Raw genomic sequence first — 19,972 nt, 5'->3', positions numbered from 1 at the left:
AATGAATCTTTATTTAACATTACTTGTTTGGCTTTCTCTCTATCCCCTTGTAAACTTCTTGTAAATCCCACCCTGGGGCACCAAGTCCTACTAGGTCATCAGGCCTTATTGGGTAAAGTCTTCTCCTGGCTGGTGTGAATGTGACTCCTACAGCCTTTCCTTGCATGTTCTTACTTCACATGCACTAGAGAAAACAATGGAGAGTCCAAAATTTCCCCTAAGAAACTGGACTAGAAGGAGCAACCCAATCAATGCTGAGCCTATCAGATGCTACAACCTTAAATTTTACTAAATTATCCAAATGCTGCAATTAATTATTTTTTTTTTTTAAATTTGAAATGCATGAGTGAGCTCTATTTCAGATATATGTAACTTCAACATAGTCGGAGTAATCTGTCTTAAGAGAGAGTTTAACAGGCAAAAATATGATAGCAGGAGTATTAATAAATATTCCATACTTCCTATATTTGTAGTTAAAATGGCAAACATTTTTCAGCATTAGACAGGACCAATTTTACAAAGCATTACCAGTGAAATTCTCCCTTGTGAGCTCAGCATGGACTCTGCATTTCAAAATTATACCTAAGAGCAGATCTGTCTTACTGCAAGGCCAGCTTCCAGAAGCTGACCTTTCAGTCTGCAAGGTTATAAACAGTTCTGCAGACACTTCTGCATCAAGGCAGGTCAAATTAATTAATTACAAACTGCTTCAACAGAATTTGAATGGTTTCTTCAAAGGCAGCAGGGATTCACAATCAGTAATTTTTTGCCATTTCATACCACAAAAAAAGGTAACAAATACAGATTCTTTTTGAACAAAGTACTTGAAAAACCAAAAGGGAAGCTTCTCACTAATGCTGTCTTAACGGATTTACAGATAACTTAATTGTATCATAAATATATCCCCTCAAATTTATCCCACACCCCTTCTACTTTTTAAGCTGAATTGACTCCCTGTCTTCTGCAGGACCTACATCTTTGAAGGGGCCTTAGGTACACATAGCACGTCTGAAAAGTATCACAAAGCATACAATGTTAACTGCTAAAGAAAATGCTTAACAAAAGTGGCTATCCAAGATTTAAAAAGACAAAGTTTAATATTTTTTAAAAACCTGCTTCTGTGACTCTGCATTATTTCACCAACCTTTTCTAACAGTAAGGGGCAAAGACAAGATGACCAGCAGCACCTTACGACTGCTTCTGCATACAGTCTTGGGGTTTTTGTGCATTTATTCTCATGTTGTTAAAAATCAGTAATTTCTCTCCTAGTTGCACTTAAATCCTTCATCAAATATATATTTAACACTGAAATTAGGAACTGAAATTGGCAAGGGCTTGGCAAGGAAAAAAAAACCCCACATTCATGTATATGAAAAGGTCATTTCTTCAGTGCAAAATATTTCATGTTAATTTTGTGCAGTAAAAGACTGCAACCACAGCCTGGCTTTGAATAAGAAAGGTGAAGGCTAATTAAAGAATGAAGCAACGCATTTCAAAGACATCTTTTCAAATCCTGCAGTTTTCAGCAGCTGCATTCTGAAACAAAACACACTTGAATCATGATTGCATTTATCTGTTTCTGCAAGTGCTTAACAGGACTAACTGTGACTTCAAAATATTTTCATAGGAGGGATTTTAAGTAATACAGACCTCTTACACATTTCAGTTGGCATGTCTTGCACTGATACAAGCTAAAGCAAGGTAAGCCTAAACCCTACATAAAAGAAAAGCTGATCACTCAAACTCTAGCCACACAGAGAACAGCTCTGATGAATTAAATAGGTTAACACACTTGAGACGCAAAAGCACACATGAAAAAAGTTAAAACTCCTGTCCAATTGAAGAACACCATTTGAAAACTAGGAAGAGCTCAGCCAAGGAATTCTGTTTCATAATCTTTGGTTTCACAGTTCAGTTAATACAGTAAGAAAATTAAAAATCCTTCAGGTTAAGATTAATGGTGTTTGAGGAGACCAGCTTGATATCATGTATATTTGCTGCATTCTGGGACTATGTCTGCTTGAGAAGGAATCAATTTCATATTTTCTAATGATCTCTCCTAAATGGCTGTCAAGTAGTTGTTTAAGAAATGATAAACATTTATCAGACATAAAAGTCTTATATATTTAGAGAGATATATTGCTTTTATTTTTTTTCTTTCCATAGTCAAAATCTGAGGTGGTGGCTCTTTTATTGCACAAAGAATGAAAACGAAAATCAAAGTATTGGTTAGTCTGGAGAATTTTTAAAAAAGAGTCCATAAAACCCCTCCAGGGGAAATACTGACAAAGTAATAGATGCCCATGTAGGCAACTGATTCTAACAAACCAATTTGTTAGGCAAAATGTTAAGTCATTGCTTATGTGGAGGCATGTCCTTGCATAGGTTGGTTGGTGAGTCTACAGCAATTGCTTAGCGTCAGATCTGCAAAGAGTCTGGCTGTTAATTCTGACTTATCACAACTACCTACTGGGTACCTACCACGCCAGGTACATTGTACAGGGAAGATCTTGATAAAACTAACACACACTACATGAGGTCACTTTATATACTGTAAGAAACTGTTCATGTATATATACACTAGCCACATGCAAGTAAAACCAGCAGCCTGGAGCAGGTTATTACCGTGACCAGTACAATTCTTTCAGCCTGCAGGCCACCCTGATGAAACTGAGTTGCAAGGTGTGTGCCACATCCATTGCTCTAAGCATATAGGTCAAGCATTCCCAGCTGTCTTGGATTCAGGACAGAAATTCAATTATTGCTTTAAAGGGATAAACAATTAAGAACTAACGAACATGGGAAAACAAGAGTATCATTGCAATGACAAAAAAATGTCCTGTGTTTTACCCTGGAGACAAACAATCACAAACTGAAGTTCCTAAAATCTGCTTTCAAATACAGAGTATGTCAGTGCTGGATTTCTGGTCACAAGCCTCAGACACCACTATGGAATACACTCTGCAGAACATAACTATGGAGGCATAGAAAAAAAAAAAAAGAGAGAAGTTGAAGTCTTACCCCTGTGGTTCTTGGACAGTCTTATTTTCCACTTTCTGTTCACACTCTTTTATCATGGAGCTTAAAATAACCTAAAACACACGAGATACATGTGATTTTCTTTTACATTAACACTTTGTACAAAATCTACTCCACAATGAATTCTAACATTAACAGAACTATTTAAAGAGACTCTGCTGTTTCAAAAGTGCATTTAAATTCCAGCTATGTGATAACACCTTATGGCTAGAAACAACAAAACCATTCAAAACAGTTAAAGGAAGAAAATGTTTTTGCAATAGTTATGGGAGGCCAAGACTCCCTTCTGTTTCCCCTGGCTTTTTAAAATAGATCCAAAGCAAACTCACTCCTGAAACACACCTCCTTATCTTCCTTTTTCAAACAATACTTTTATTTATTAGCCATTAACTTCAACACGCATTCATTTTCCATCTATTTTCCTTTTGAAAGTTTTCAAGTATCTTTTAAAATTCATATCTTTACCAGCAATACACATGAAAGAAAAAGCAAAGAAAGAAAAAAGTGCGATAGCATCCCGAGACAAGTTTTTAGTGGAAAGGAAGTGCTAAAACCAACTTGGTATCATTTCACTGTTGTCTTCAAGGGTTTCTGTGAATTATGGCTTTTTTGCTTTACTTATGCAACTGCAGTGTTAAAGGTTTCTACAGAATGTTTAAGACTAAAAACACACCCACACTGACATTTTACATTTTCCCGGCATACTAAAAATAAAGGAATGATTCCCAACAGCAGGCTTTGAAAGAAATCATACCATTCATTGGACAGATATATAACTCAGCTCACAATAGTACTGCTTTAACACATTTAACCACAAGCATTTGAAACACACAAAGCAGTTGCAATGCAGAGTGTGAAACTATAAACATATTTAATGAATGGCAGCTTTCTCTACTCACAGCTCAGGAGAAATCTAAGCACTTTGAGACACTAAACCTAAAATGTCAAAGCTACAAGCAACTAAAATTAGTAGCATTTTACTAAAACTTGAACAAATACAATGAAGGAAAACACTTAATTTTAATCTCTAAAATACAGATCAGTCACGAATGGTTACTACCATGTAATAACTATTTTAAAATGGATTTTTATACATAAAAAAGCTGGTTTCTGTCAAATCCCTGTAAGACTGCTGTAGCACAAAATATCCTTGGAAACCATTTATCACACTGGTAAGCCGTGGCCCAGTCTGCAGATTAGTGCCACTCATCACTCTATTTTTCCAGAAGTATTACTCTGACACTTGAAGCAGTTTGGGCAGCAGCTGTTACACACCCTTGAATGTTTCAGAAAGCCGCATTCAAACACCTGTACGAGTAATAGGCCTACAACTCCTACTGCTCAATTTGCTGCCCTTCATTTGCATAAAAAATGCAAGTACTTAAGAGTACAGAGGTACAAGAGAAATGCATTTGGAATTCCAGTGAAAAAGCACGCTTTTCTTCCTGTATCAAAAGAAAGCCAAGATTTCCCAGTACAGCAGCCATAACTTTTGTTACTTAGCATTTCTACCTGTCCATTGGAACACTTCTGCATTTTGTACATCTAAGATCTGTGTTTCTACATGCATTTCTGGCAGTTGACTATTTCTCCACAGAGGTCTTCAGCATAGAAATATATCTTAAAAGCTTTTCTGTTTTTTAAATTGTGTGAGCTATTCCTTACATCCCACTTCCCCCCCAGTGCTATGTTTTGATACCACTTAGAACTAAGCTCTCCTTAACTTTTGGTTTTAAATACCATTATGCTTCAAATTTTGCTGCCACCTGCATCTCATACTTGGTTAGCAAACATAGCTACTCACCTCATGCTCTGGTGAGAGATGTTCCATATCAGTTCGTAAACACTTAAGTCCTGGTAAAAAGTGATTGACCATTAGATCCTCTGAAATAACTAAACCCCAGGTGGTTAAGGCATTATAATGACTGTCTTCTGAAATTATATATTTTTTATTTTCTTTGTCTTCTGTTAATGTGCTACTGAACACAAGGACAAGCCACAGCAGCAAAACCCAGGAAAATGACAATATTTAGCACTTCATGACTAGCAAAAAATAAAAAATATCTTAAACATATTTAACTTCACATATTTCATACAGCTGTACTATTCTTTTTCTAAAAAAAAAAAATAAATTACTGTTTAAGATCAAGGGCTTTGGTTTTGTAGGTTATTTTGTGGGGTTTTTGTTTTAGTTTTTTTTTTTAAGTATCTAGCAGTTCCACTGTGTTGCGTCTGACTGAGATGTAGTGAATTTCCCACAAAACAGCCCTAATAGCGCTGTGCTTAGTAGTGGTATTTAGAAAAGTGCTGATAACACCCCAGTGTTTGGCTGCTCCCAAGCAGTGCTTGCACACCATCAAGGCTGTCTCTCCAACACTGCCCCCTTACCTCCAGGCTGGGGGTAGGCAAGAGCTGGGAGAACACACCTGGGAAGGCTGTCCCAAACTGAACAAAGGGATAGTACATACCATATGATGTCTGCTTAGCGATAAAAGCTAAGAGAAAGGAAGAGGAGCAGGAACATTCATTATTATGACATTTGTCTTCTAGAGCGACCGCTACATGAACTTGAGGCCTGGCTTCCTAGAAGTGGCAAATAAATCTTGTTTTCCTTTGCTTCTATGTGCAGCATTTGCTTTATTAAATTGACTTTATCTTGACCCATAAGATTTTTTCCATCTTCTTTTCTCCCCATCCTGTCCTGCTGAGGAAGGGATTGACAGAACAGCTTGGTGGGCACCTGGCCTCCAGGCTAATTCACCATTCTCATATTCTGTGAAAACCTCTTCTTTACACTGACCAAATCATGTTTTACATCACACATTCAAATACAAACTTAGTTATTTCTCAAGTATTAATCTTCTCCCCACACCAAACAATTAACAGCTTTGCCTAAAAAAAGGATACAACAACAGGAAAGAGCACTGTAAGCTTCAAACAGGTGAGTAGCGATATCCAGTCTCTTCGAATCCACAGACTGCTGGTTGTTAACCAAGGCTAACTTGAGCAAGTGTGGAATAACAACTGTAAAAGTAAATACTGGAATAAGTATTTCAAATTGCTTTCTACAGACTTGCTTTGCATGTAACAGTTCTTAAGTGGAAATCACAGGCATTTGAAGCATCACACGTAAGTGTGGAATAAAAACTGCAGATAATGGCTTTTGATGGCACTGTCCTTGCAGATTAACTCATCAGCTCAAGCTCAAAACAAAACTGTGGTAACACCACCTAAAATAAAATAATACCTCAGAGTACATTTGAAATAGTAACAGTTTACAGAAAATATTTTGCAACATAACTACTCTCCTGCTGCTAAAGCTGTCTAAAATATGCTTCTGTTTTACAAATACAGCTGATACGCTAGTGACAGCAATATGCATGTCATGACAAATCTTCACTGACTACAGAGGAAGCCTAAGGAGTTTATAGCCTGTTGAACTAGACACCTACAGCTGGGAGGTGTGATAGCTCCTTGTGTTTTGTTTATAAGTCTCTTTAAGACAGTGTAACTATCACTTGGGTCTTCCATGTGCTTTACATTTCAGGGCCATGAAAAAGAAGCTGTTTTGTTAATTTGTGCTTTGCTTACATTTAAAGTGTGTTGAACACTTGAAATTTATATGCCAGCAGGGGTGAAGCAATGGGGGGTGGGGGAAAGAAGGAATTTTGCATGTCAAGTAATTAAAACAAGATAAATTCAAACTTGCTCTGCAGCAAAGTGACCAGTCCCCTCTGGCTTTGAAATCATTGATCATCCTGTGCCAGTGACACAGCAACGTTAGGTAAAATGAAAATTGTATTAGCATAGTCTTAAATATTAGGACTGATCAAACTCTGGAAACAAGTTTCATAATGCTTTTTTGTAAATACAAACAAAAAAAAAATCAATATAACCAGCATACTATTAGCTTTTAGAAAGAGGAAGACTTCATCCTCTACTGACGCAACTTACATTCATCTCTAAATCTGGGCTCAGCATTAGGTCCAACTCTTCCAAATGTTTTTATGATTTCTGTATGCAAAGAATGTTGGTCTTGATATTGAGGGTCCTCCAGGAAAGATGCCAGCTGCATTTTTACTCTTTCCAGAAGCTTAAATGTTCCCAGAGAAATAAAAAGTACACAAAAGAATGAAGATACTAGAAATCAGGATGGTTAGTTCAGAGTACATTTATTATCTTCCTTATTTCAGCTGATACACCTTAGACCTTCTGCTAATTTACATTTTTTTTTCCTAACAGGATGTTCCAAACTCTTCGATGCAGCTCTAAGTTTTGAAGGCTATTAGCAGTGTTTTAGTCTGAGCTACCTTTAACTACAGATAAGTGCTTCCATATAGCTGGTCTTTACTCCTGAGGTTTCCTGGTTTTGATATTCACATTTTTTTACCTGCTATTACTATTTCACTTTTCCTATTAATATCTTTGGAGTTTTCCTGTTTAACGAGAACTGAATTAACTTTATTTTTTTGGTAATATCTCGATATGCTGAAAAAAGTTTTGCAGAGGACAGAGATGCAAGATAAGCATCATAAAACCAATGGAATGAAAAAGATTTCTTCAACTAAAGGCTAGAAAACCTAAAAATACAAATATATCTAAGATGACATAAGAATTTATTTGCATTCAAAGTTGTAAAAATAACATTTTCTGATACATTCTGGAAGGCAATATCACCTCTGTACTCTAAGGCTTGTTATAATCAGTGCAATGGATACAGTAATTTTTGTGTGGTAACAAAACAGTATTCTTCCCAAACTGATTACAGGCATGCGTTCCAAGCTACAAAATTGTAACTTATCCATCTTTCAAGTACTCATGAGTCATCACTGACTTCTTACTCCCATTTCCTCAAACACATTCTTTTAGAAGATGTTGAAATTATAGGAAGAATGCAAGCTCTGCAAAAAGCTGTAAGGGCTTTAAGAAGAAACACGATTGTACAGTTTTTATATAAACCAAAATACAGTATTTTTACTGCTTACAGCAGAATCCTGGGTGCCTTTTTCAGGATTCTGAACTATTACTAAAGAATTGCGTATCTATATTACCCTCAAGGATTAATTCAATTATATCACTATGATGTCTTTTAATGCCATCTTGAACACAATGAGCTAAATCAGAAGATGACAGGAACTACTTTAGAAGAGATTTGTGCTCTCCTAAAGTAGTTGGAAGCCAAGCAGGATATCCTAAAGCATCTTGGTAGATGAATCCTACCACATCTTTTGATTAGCATTTTAATGTAAGATTATTCTATTTGGAAATAATGGGCTTGAATTTCTTAACTCTATTGGAAAATGTTTTTAAAAATAATTTGAGCATGGGACTTCCCATCTTCTAGCACAGGCCTCCCACTCTACATATTTGGTTTAATTTGTTTATACATGGTTTGGTGTTTAGAAGGAAATGTTTTTATTAGTTACAAGAGGGTTGGTTTGTTCCTCTCCTCCAAGACCATTGCAAAACTGGAAAGCATTTTGGAAGAGAATGTAACAAAGGAAGAAATAATTTATAAGCTGCATTTTTTCCTTTCTCCAAGTTCGTTAATGTATTACTGGATTTATGGATTTCTAAAAAAAAAAAAAATAAAAAATCACCCACTTCTTACACTACAAAAACAACAGTCTGAGAACAGGTGTCTTACCTCTCTCTGAGTTACAGTTTCCATGATGGTCCCAAAAGCAGGAATTGTTGCAATCCTTACTGAACTACAACAGAAAAATAGAGTCTTTAAGATGTGTTAAACATTAAAAATAAAATCAATAAAAAATAAAGCCAAATTACAAAATTAGTACTTTTAAGTTACATTAGTTTCTAGCAATGACAAAACAAAATAAAACAACAAAAAAGCAGATCAGGAAAAAGACAGGATTAACTCAAGGTCTCAATCTGAAACTCACAATTCAGGATCACTGGACAAGGTAACAAGGGCCGGAGCAACCCGCTTGTCAACTAATGCTTCACTCATGCCTCGAAGAGTCAGCTGTAAACCAGTCAACATGCAATAAAAAATGGTTTGGTAAACTTGAAGAACTAGGTTAGCTGTGACTGAGGATGGACAGGCAGAGTCTTGGTTTTTTTCTTGGTTTAGTCACCCACACAAGGCATTAAAACGATTAAAACTACTCATGCTGTAGCATTTATTAGTAAACCTGTTAGTGAGATTAGCAAAGCATCCCTCCATAGTTTGAAAGAAATATCACATCAGAATGTCCAGGAAATTAAGTACTATCATTTCCTATCAGAAATTATAGATTCAGCCAAAACTGTTCTGTATTTTAGTAATGCAGACAACATTTAATTCTGCAATAAAGCCGATAGCATTACAGAACACATTACTATCCACCTTTCTCCTAAGAAACGATGTATGCAAATTTCAAAACAGAGAATATGATTAAATATAAGAAACCATAAACACTGAATGACATTAAGTTTTCTATTTAAAGTTTATTCAGCAGTTTTACCCAGTATCTAAGTGTAGCAATAAATATTTTAATTTGTAAATTATTTAAAAGTTACATTTGTTTAAATATAAATTTTTGTTCAGCTAACTTAAGAACAGAACTGATGGTTATTTCTTCCTAAGTATTAAGAGGGATGCTAGGTATATAAGGCAGTCAGAAAACTTACATTTCAGGGTCACTGGAGAGAGTAATGAGAGCAGGAACAACTCTCTGAGCTACCAGAGTTTCATGTACCCCCTTCACCAACAGCTGAATGGTCAGAGCAGGGGGGTTTCACAGGTGATGCACACGGAAAGAGTGAGCACAGTATCATGGGAAGAAGAACAGCACGACCAAGAGAGGGAAAGAAAAAACACAAAAAAGCAAACCAAAATTAGAAGCTAAGCAAATACTGCTACACTAGTGCTTCATATATGCGAAGGCATGAAGAAAGCTGAAGTGGTCTGGCAATCAGCAGAAATCTAATGAATTATACAATGTGATGATGTTTTCTCTATTTTCAGCTGTTTTAAAACTTGAACTCTCAAAAGTTTTGCAAGAAATTATGTATTAAAATACTAACATAATTCTGTATTATAATTATGTATAATTAAATACTAAAGTGATGCCAATTTGAGTTTGACAGTTTAATTTAAATGCTGCTACTAACTCAAGAGAATTGTATTTATTATAGTAGGTGGCTATGACATGCAAATAGTCTTTAGGCCAAATGCATGTAGTTTTCCTCAACCTCAGTGATACCTTTCAGACCTTGTATAGTGTGACCATCAGCACCTTGCCAGATGCCATTAAGCCTTCGTTAAAGTCATTCAGGACTATTTTAGATCGAACCACCATCCAAGCAGTATGTATGCAAAATTTCCCAAGTTTCCCTTGTTGGTCTATGCAAGTAGAAAATGGAGAATCTTGTGATTATCCATGAAATGTATTTCAACAAGTCATTATGCAAACTAAAGAAGGAGATTTATTTGTTGGAATATACCCCAAATGTTAAAATCTGAGATCACAGTGAAATTTATTACTGATAAATATGTGGAAATTGTTTGAATTTAGATGTTCTCAGGTAATTTTTTTTTTGCATTACTTATACAGCTATACATAAACATACATTTGCTGCACATGTAGCAGACTCCCTTTAAATGCTTTCAACATATCAAAACCTACGAATTATCAAAAATTACAAGTTCCAAACTTTCTTATTTTCAGTAAAACAGGGTGAGTTTTTTGTCTGTATTAATAAAAAAATGGAAAGCGTTGATATTTCCATTTTGTATCTCATGTAAGGAAGTCTGCATATATTTGTTAGTTTTAAGAGATAAACACAAAAAGCTTATCTGTACTTCCTGTGAGAAATCTGAAATGTCATTTTAATATTTAGCTATAATCTAATTACTCAATTTACATCATAAACACAAACTAAACTCTATGCTTTTCACCCCAGCAGTGTAACAAAAGAACACATAAGATCCACAGGACATAGGGGAATCAGTAGCTGCCAGTATAGCACACAGTACTGAAAGCAAGCAATATTTACACCTTCTAAATAGAGAGGGTTTTACATTTTGCTTTACATTTGAGTGTTCCTGCTTACAAACTCTGAAATTAAACCAAAGTAAATTGTGAAAGATTGCAAGGAACCTGACTTTCCAGAAGTGTTCTATACAAAGCAGTCATTTTTATCAAACAATATTTCTGTGTGCTCATATGAGCATATACACGTATGTGCACACATGCAGAAAACATATTGTGGCCTTACAGATAGTAACAGGAGGAGGAAGAATGGGGAGAGAATTGTTAAGCTGTATAAAAGTACTTGGAGGGGGAAAGCTGCAGCTTCCTATACCATCTACTCAGAAACAATTAGGGATGCCAGTTCAAGTACTACATTTTAACATCAATATATTTCAGGATTATTTACAGTGGCAAGAACTTTAAGTGCTGATGTGCTGAGCTTAAGGACTAACTCTTCAAACAGCTGTTAAGGACGTAGCTCACTGTTTTGACTATGATGAATTTACTCTCATATACAGATTTACCAGTCTTCCCATTGATTAAAATAGAACATGCTTACTATTTTCAATTTTGAACAAAAAAACTGAGTTTTCTTTACTAATCTTAATTTTGAGAAAAGCCTAAAGGTAATACAGTGCTTTGAAATACAAAACGCTTGGGATTTGTAGAATTAGCAAACAATTCAGAATGATCTCGCTACATAACTATGTGGACTGCCGCACTTCTGATTATGGTAAAGCATGGTAAATAGCATTGTACTGTTTTATAGAAAATAAAACATGCTTTATAATTCAAGTGTTATTCTGAAGATAAGTGTCCCTAGCCTTGAACCTAAACAAACCAGTGAAATTTATAACTCAACTACAAGCTTCATGTTCAAACCAGCAGCAATAAAATCCATTTGCATCAACATTCAAATGGGAAGCTACTGACTGAAAACATTAATACCAACGCAACAGAAACAGCTGGATGGGTAGAGCTATATAGCAGCATGTAACTTTACGGTGAGATACAGTGAGACATACAAAGCAAATTTGTACCCTGCTTTGAATTCTCTAAATCAATGTGTAATAATTACTTATGCATACTACACGTTAAAAATGCTAGCACATAGCTTCCTGCTCCTGAAGGAGAGAAAGGATAGAATGACTCCAAATCACTTTTGTGTCCTTCCAATCCTTAACAGGTTTGGTAATGCAATATGGTAGGCCCAAAGCATGCCAGTCCCTGTGCTGCTGTACAGACCACTGTGCTGCTTAGAATCTTTATAGCTGTAAGAGCTGTCCTGCAGGTGACATGCTATTTATTACGTTATCTAATTGCTGGGCTTTGCCATTCAGTAGTCTCTGAGGTGTCAAATTCCTTGAATGAAGGAATCTTCCAAAAGCGAGGTGACTTCCCAAATTTATGTACTGCCATATACGTGTACCATGGCTACTAAGTAAATGGCAATATAATACTATTTGCAAGTGAGAAAAGTGTCTTCAACACAGTTGCCTACGCTTTAATAAAAATTCATCTCTACAAGGAAAGAAGCAATCAAATAGCATGCAGGTTTGCCTAAAAATAATGAACATAAACTTGAATTTGAAAAGAAGCTGCAATCAAGGCAAGAAATAGCCTGCTGTAGCTGAGGTTTTTCACACTTTTGGCTAACGCTTATTAAAAAAATAATCATTAAAAAAGTGTGTTATTACAAATATAAAATACAAACACTTTGCTTGTTAAATTAAAGAAAAAAACAAACCAACAAAAACCCCAAAGCCAAACAGCAACTCAGAAACAATCTGAGGGTGACCAGGGGGAGGGACACCTCCCACTAGACCAGGTTGCTTAAAGTCTCTTCCAACCTGGCCTTGAACAATTCCAGGAATGGGGGAGCCACAACTTCTCTAGGAAACCCATTCCTAGAGAATCACCATTTTCATAGTGAAGAACTTCCTTTAATCTAAATCGACCCTCTTTCAATTTAAAGCCATTACCCCTTGGCTTAAAGATTGTTTACTGCTTATCTTCAATGACTTGCAGAGCAACAGTAAAGAACACTAATGGTTAAGTGTTCCTTTTTCCTGGGCAAATTTGAGATTTGGTTTTGCAGAGAGATACAAGGTTGAAGCTTCAGCTAGAGGCTCACTGCAAAGCTATCCATATGAGTCAAATGTAGAAGAAACACTGAGAACAGAAGAAAAAACATAAATGGACAGTGATAGTGTGATTATAAGTATGTCTAACATGCAAAAAAAGTAAGCTTTGTTCAGCAAGTGGAGTACATCCCAGAGTTTTTGTATATGCCCCTTTTAATTAACACTTGATGAAACAAAGGCATGATATGGAAGAAAAAAAAAAAAAGCAAACTTATTAGTTAAATGAAACAGTTATCCTGAACAAACTTATAGCTACTAAGGGAAAGATGAAGCTGTCACTAAGTGGCAAGTAAAGTAATTATATTTTAATTTTTACAAAAAATACAAAATTGATTAAATGTTTGTTTTTACCACCATATTAGGCACCAATGGAAACTAGTTTGAATTACCATACAAGTGTATTGAATAAGTATATGCCAAAAGAATGTAAAACTGCTTATTTGTGAATTAGGCTACTGATGTGTTCAAAAGCCAAAAGAACAGTTTTGTTTATCTACAGATATACAGAAAAATGTGCTGTTGATATAGCATACAACTGCACCACAGCTTCCTGCTCCATCACACAGTACCCAACTTATGTAAGTCATTTGTAATTTTTATGCAACAGCATTATCTGAACGGCTGTTTTTAAAAATGAACTCTAGCTTTAAAACAGTGTAAAATACGTCTGGATAACACTTACCTCAAACATTCTAGCAGCTGTACATCGAACAAGAGCAGAAGTATGGACAACTCCATACCACAAGACTGTTAATAGCAGCTCATGATAAGCTGGGTTTGCACTAAAAGGAAATAGTTGGGCAATCAAAAAAAACACCTCAAACCCAAAGAATGAAGCACAACCAACACCTCCCAAACCCTGAATATGTTCTTTGCCTACAAAATGTAGTCTCTAGAATTCACTGCTCAACAAATTTACCCCAACTCCTTTCTGAAGGATACATAACATTTACCTAATTCTGAAGGACATGCAACATGCTGCTGTCTAGAAAATGCTGCAATTTGAAAATTTTACAATTTAAAAAAAATCAATAACTTGAAAGAATATAATTTTCAATACATTATGACATTGAACTCAGTGTAAATACATATTTAGAATAAATCTTACTACTATGGAAAATACGAAATTAATTTCCATTTTATTCTCAGTGAGTGATTTTTGCAGATTGTTGCTTTTGTTCGGCCTTTTGTTTGGTTGCTTTTTGGTTTACATTTCTGAATTTTTTACAGCTACATTTTTAATCTAGAGATTAAAAGTTTAAATTCTGTGAAACCCCAAGGAATAAAAGCAAGTATACTCCTTTTTAACCCAAAACATCACAGTTATTATGGACAGATTAGCAGGTTTTGATAAAAACTGATGTATTTAGGTCTAGGCATCTCCAAGGTATGCTCTTTACCCCAGTTCCACAAAGGAAGCTTTCAGGCTATCAAGAGGAGCATGGGATAGTGAAAGCATGGTCATTACATCTTCTAAGAATCCAACTAACAGTTTGCGGTCTTCTTCCTGAAAGAAAAGCATACAATGTTTAATGTAGTAGAGGTATTGCTGTGGTTCTGATGACCTACAGCTACAACAAAGGCAAACTACAAATGAGAATAAATTGGACTTAGCCTTTAACAACCGTATGAACTTCAAAAACATGGTTTCAAATACAAGAACCTTTTAAAGCAAACATAAAACAACACTGTATTTCTATATTTCATCAACTAAGCATGTACTCTTGCATAACTTATTTGAAGTGGCTTATTAAAGAAACTTTAAAGAAGAGTACTTGAGCACTTTCATGGCTCCTGACAGTTTGTGGTTGCTCACAGTCCTCTAAACATCTGAGATGAAGAAGTATATTTTTTTTCCTGTAAGCTATATATACGCCAGTCCATAACGGCTGGTCACTGGAGGATTAGGTAGTATTATTTATGAAATGTTTCTTTTAGTACTAGGTAACACTGAAATTTTAAGACTCCAACTATGCTGCCCAAAATTGTGATTTACCTGCTTATCTGTTTCATCTATTTCAGGAAATTTTTCAAAGTTACATTTGCAGGGGTCTGAGAACCCATTTACGGCATAACATTAATTTTTTTGATAGAGGCACATAGCAGCAGATCATCGAACTGTAGTGGATAACCTTACAAGAAAACTTGGCTTTTAAACGTGTTTGCAGCTGCCCACTTTACCAGGTATCTTCACAGCACAAGAACACTCTAAGTTTCCAAAGAAAACAGTAAGGGGGTTTTGGTAATTTTTTCATATTGTTATACATTTAAGAAAGAAACAGGAAAACAAACCTACCTGAATGTAACATGTAAGGACCCCTGTTGCATAGATGGGAACTGTGGCTTTTGTTAGCACACCGTTACCTGCTGTAGAATCTAATGAAACACAATGAAGAAATTAGCTTTTATATACATATATGCATATATGTGTGTGTAATATATACTATGTATTTTTATATATAGAAGGTAGACATGTGTATGGCAAAACTGCACCAGTATTGTAATAATACATGTATCGTATTATAGTCACCTTTTTATATATATATGAATAATTTATATATATATATATATATATATATATGTATATGTATATACAGGCACACATATGCTAAAATAATGTTTAAGTGGTATTTGGATTTGAGATCTTATTTGTACTTTTTACACATACACACAACCTACAGCTTCAGATCATTCAATTGAGATTAAGATTAGATTTTCAACATTTCAGGATAACTTTTTCAGACTGCAATTCTCAAATTTGTTATCTGAACAAGAGATTGACATGTTTTTTTTCCAGTTGTGGTTTAAAATCAATTTTTATTCATTTGAGTGAACAGCTACTTACCTATATTTTCCTCAGACAGTCTTAAGATTTCCTGGAACTGTGGTTTTACCTATACAAAGGATGATGAATCCCATGTAAGAAAATCTGTTACCAGTGTCAATAAATTTAGGAGTAAATTAAGAGTAAAAAAAAAATCAACAAAAAACAACAGGAAAAGGGCATTTTGAAGGTACAGAAAGAAAAAAATCTTTTAAAGCATAGCCAACTTTTATGAAAATTGAAAGTATTATACAAGAGCACAGTAATTTCTGCTGAGTACCCTCACTGCGGTAGCAGTATTTAGCATTCCTGATACCAAAAGTTGAAGTTCCTTGGCAATATTCTTAGCTGGGATAAGTATATGATTTTACATTGGGGTGGGGGGAAGATTTTTGCTTTTTATCTTCGCTGTCTAGTAAATACTTTCTTCTGAAATATAGCTGTGATGATCAGTATCAGAACAGCTTTATAGAAGGAAGGGTTTTAAAGATAACTTAAAGAAAGGGCTTTCAAAGACCAGAGACTGGTTTAAATTTTCTCTCTGAAGGAAGAACATAATGCTAACTCTGCTTTGTAACTTTAGCTTTAGGTAATCTTGTGTTTTACAGTTTGAAATGTTTTTTAATTATATCCAAAAGTTATTTTATTAAGAAAAATTACGTATTTCCTTGGTAAAAATATTCAGATATCATCTATATAAATATTTGGGGCAGAGAAAGCATTAATTTTAAATTTCCAATCAAGTACAGGCTAGAGTATTTATGTACACCACAAACACTGAACAGTGTATTGTTTTGAAGGAAATTCCTAAATCACTAAAACTAGGATGTATCTCTCCCATTGTCTATGCCATTCACAAAGCAATATGACAAATGCAGTTTTGTTGGGCAAGACAAAAAGGCCATTCCGAAACGGTCAAACCCCAAGGCCTTTGTATCAAAAGGATGTAAACAGAGATTTAATACTAGCAGGCTTAAATGTACCTATGGAAAAGTATCAGTGTGTTATGCAAATATAAAGTGTGGGTACTCAGACACATTGCAATTATGGAGATTATACATATTATCAGGTGCCCTTTTTGTAGAATATTTAAGATAATATCTTACCTTAGTGTTTGTAAAAATTTTTCCAAATGTCCTACAAAGTCTCCAGAAAAATCTAGAGAACTCATGGACACAGGCAGTTGATGCTACATTGATCTTGCCAACTATTTCTATAAGCTGCGGTAGCCTAAAAATCAGGAAAGAAAATGACATTAAACACTGTTCCAATCTTTTGTTTCTATACAGTTATATTTGCATAGATTTACTGGTTATATTGATAAATGCATATATATACACACACGGAGCACTATTGGTTTTTATGAAATTATGTACATGTTCTTGTACAATTCCTGGCCCTTGAAGAAAGCAGGGGTTTAAGTGCCAGAAAAGAGTGATCTATATTTTCAAACACAGCATTTTTCATGAGATATTCAGAATACAACAATCTTCACTTCAACAGAGAACTGACTACACACTAGTGCCAAGAAGAAGCAAACCATTTTCTGGAGCAAGAGATTACTTACATGTTCTGCTAGATAGCTGGTATTTTACGAATAAAATCAAAGTCAACTCAGCATAAAAATAACATAATCTAAAAAATTCCTTTTTTCATCTCTAGCAATTCTTAAGCACAATCATGCTTAAAATTCTGATGTTTAATAATTGCTAAACATAACCATGCTTAAGTACTATTAATTTTGACATATTTTAAAATCAGAAATCATGAAATACAAATGAACTCACAGCTGATTGACTACCCATAGCAAAGTCTCCCAGCCTGTGGTACCCTCATGTTCTAGCTGATAGTCGTACAGTTGCAACAACACTGCTAATTGTTCACGGCTTCCAATGATGATGGCCACATCCTGAAGAGGTGATACGGGTCGGGGAAATCTAGTGACTGTAACAGCAGGGAACAAGCAATCATGAACAAAAGAAGATGAAAATACCTTAGAGGTGATGTCAGCAAAGATAGCTAAGTGAGTCTGAAACTCTTTACTGCCTTCTGTGTAAGGTTATCCAATTGCTTTTTAAAAATCTGTGAGTTAAATCCACCTCTGAAGAGGTAAAATAACCCTCACTTAAAAAGGGAAAATGCTGGCACAGGTAGATTATGGAACTATCATCACCAGCATAGCTTCACTAAGGGCAAATGTTGCCTGACCAACCCACTGGTGTTCTTTGATGGAATGAAAAAATCAGTGAACAAGAGAAGAGCTACAAATGCCACCTTCTCTCAAATAGAGAAATATGCATTTGATGGACAGACTTTTTGTTGGATAAGAAATTGGCTCAATGATTGCATCAAGAGAGTAGTGGTGAGAGGCTCAGTGTTCAGATGGAGACTGGTGATGAGCGGTGTTCTTCAGGGATCTGTGTTGGGACCGATAGTTTAGTATATTCAACAACAGAGAGGAAGAGTGACTGCACCCCAGCAACTCTGTAGGCAACACCAAGCTGAGTGGTATGGTTGACATGCCTGAGGGATGGGATGCATTCAGAAGAACCTGAGCAAGCTCAGGAGTTGAACCCATCTGAACCTTGTGAGGTCAAATGCAAGGTCTGGCACTTAGGTCAGGGCAAGCCCCCATATCAATACAGGCTGGGGGATGAAGGGATTGAGAGCAGCCCTGAGGAGAAAGACTTGAGGGTGTTGGTTGATGAGAAACTCAACATGAACCCACAAGTGTGCACTTGTAACCCAAAAAGACAACCATATGCTGGGTAGTAAAAGGTAGCCAACCTTATGCAGTAGCAAAGATGTTGCTTAACTGCTTTGCTGAGTAATTTTAAGTATGCTCTACATGAACTGAGCATAATAAAAACAATGCTAGTGTAGCAGACCTTCAATGTCCACATATTTTAATGGTCTTGAATATTTGTTGGGGTATTGCTTTTTATTTGTAAAATGTTCTCTTCTGACAATTTCATTTAAGTAATGAGTTGGGGGAGGGAGTGAGGACTGGCAAAATCTACTTTGTATATAAAGGTTGAAGCAGATAAATGATTAAAGTGTAGAATCTATAAAAAAAATTTCACAACATGACAGAAATTCAAGGAGCCTCTTTCTCTGTACTTGCTATATAGGAAAATACAACAAAGAACAGGTGGATTAGAAAAAAAGGCTTGGGGGCATAAACAATAAGGCACAAATCCTTATTGTACAGTGTGCTATAAAAAAAACCCCAAAACCTACTTTACACATGGATTCTACAACTTATGTTTGTGTAGTAACCTTAAATAGACACAAACCCCAAGTAAATCTAGACTATGGACTACTTCCTGAAGTTGTTTCTTTGCAGTTAATAGTGGTTTGAGATTTGTTGCTGAATTACACTTTAATTTATAAAAATGCCACGTATCAGAAATTAATAATTTACCTTCTATTTGTGGTACTTCTCCCTGAAGTTTAGCCTTGCTTGTGAAAGGTGCATTCTGTAGCACTAGTGCAAACAGTGAAGGAATCAGTGACTGCAAAGCAGACAGATACATGTGGAGCTTATGTTCATCCAAGCCATGCTCTCCTTCCTGAAAGGAACAGGATAGTTAAAAGTTTTCAGTTTGCATAATCTGTTGCTTAGGCATGTATTTCCTGGCAAGAGATCAACAAATCTGTGATGAATTTCTACACAGACACACTAATTAAATAGTAATTTATCCCAACCACAAGCCTACTTTGTGTTACCATCCAAATCTCCTTGTCACCCTTCAGTCACTTCTACTCTAAAGATTCAAGCAATACAGCCTTTAGCATTTCATACCAGTGAACATACTGATATTCTGAAAGAATATTTTTCAGCACATTTTGGAAATAGGAATCCTTGGTCTCAGAGACCAATGCCTTTTAAAACCCAAATAAACTAGTTGACTGTACTCTGAAAACAAGCATCTTGGTTAAGCATGTTAGACTGTTGATACCCTATTTTTCAGGCCTTTCCAGCT

The 19,972-nt window shown here is 35.5% G+C and overlaps 1 protein-coding gene across 3 annotated transcripts in view; it reads right to left on the bottom strand.

The window, feature by feature from the left end:
• RELCH (RAB11 binding and LisH domain, coiled-coil and HEAT repeat containing) overlaps nt 1-19,972 on the bottom strand; it is a 75,242-nt gene that overhangs the window by 2,406 nt on the left and 52,864 nt on the right. The window contains exons 16-28 of one of the 3 annotated variants that reach the window (XM_034060082.1): nt 19,411-19,558; nt 17,774-17,930; nt 17,093-17,216; nt 16,008-16,056; nt 15,459-15,538; nt 14,563-14,669; nt 13,845-13,944; nt 8,943-9,025; nt 8,687-8,750; nt 6,994-7,132; nt 5,947-6,063; nt 4,844-4,932; nt 3,022-3,092 (exon numbers count right to left, since the gene is read on the bottom strand). In XM_034060082.1, coding sequence (XP_033915973.1) covers nt 3,022-3,092; nt 4,844-4,932; nt 5,947-6,063; nt 6,994-7,132; nt 8,687-8,750; nt 8,943-9,025; nt 13,845-13,944; nt 14,563-14,669; nt 15,459-15,538; nt 16,008-16,056; nt 17,093-17,216; nt 17,774-17,930; nt 19,411-19,558 — 1,328 coding nt within the window. Of the gene's footprint in view, nt 1-3,021; nt 3,093-4,843; nt 4,933-5,946; nt 6,064-6,993; nt 7,133-8,686; nt 8,751-8,942; nt 9,026-9,672; nt 9,756-13,844; nt 13,945-14,562; nt 14,670-15,458; nt 15,539-16,007; nt 16,057-17,092; nt 17,217-17,773; nt 17,931-19,410; nt 19,559-19,972 lie in introns of those variants that run through there. The other 2 variants (XM_034060080.1, XM_034060084.1) reach the window with 2 other exon arrangements.

This window comes from Melopsittacus undulatus, chromosome 1, assembly GCF_012275295.1.
Source record: "Melopsittacus undulatus isolate bMelUnd1 chromosome 1, bMelUnd1.mat.Z, whole genome shotgun sequence".
In the NCBI taxonomy this organism is placed as follows: domain Eukaryota; kingdom Metazoa; phylum Chordata; class Aves; order Psittaciformes; family Psittaculidae; genus Melopsittacus; species Melopsittacus undulatus.
This window is presented reverse-complemented; position numbering and strand designations above follow the sequence as displayed.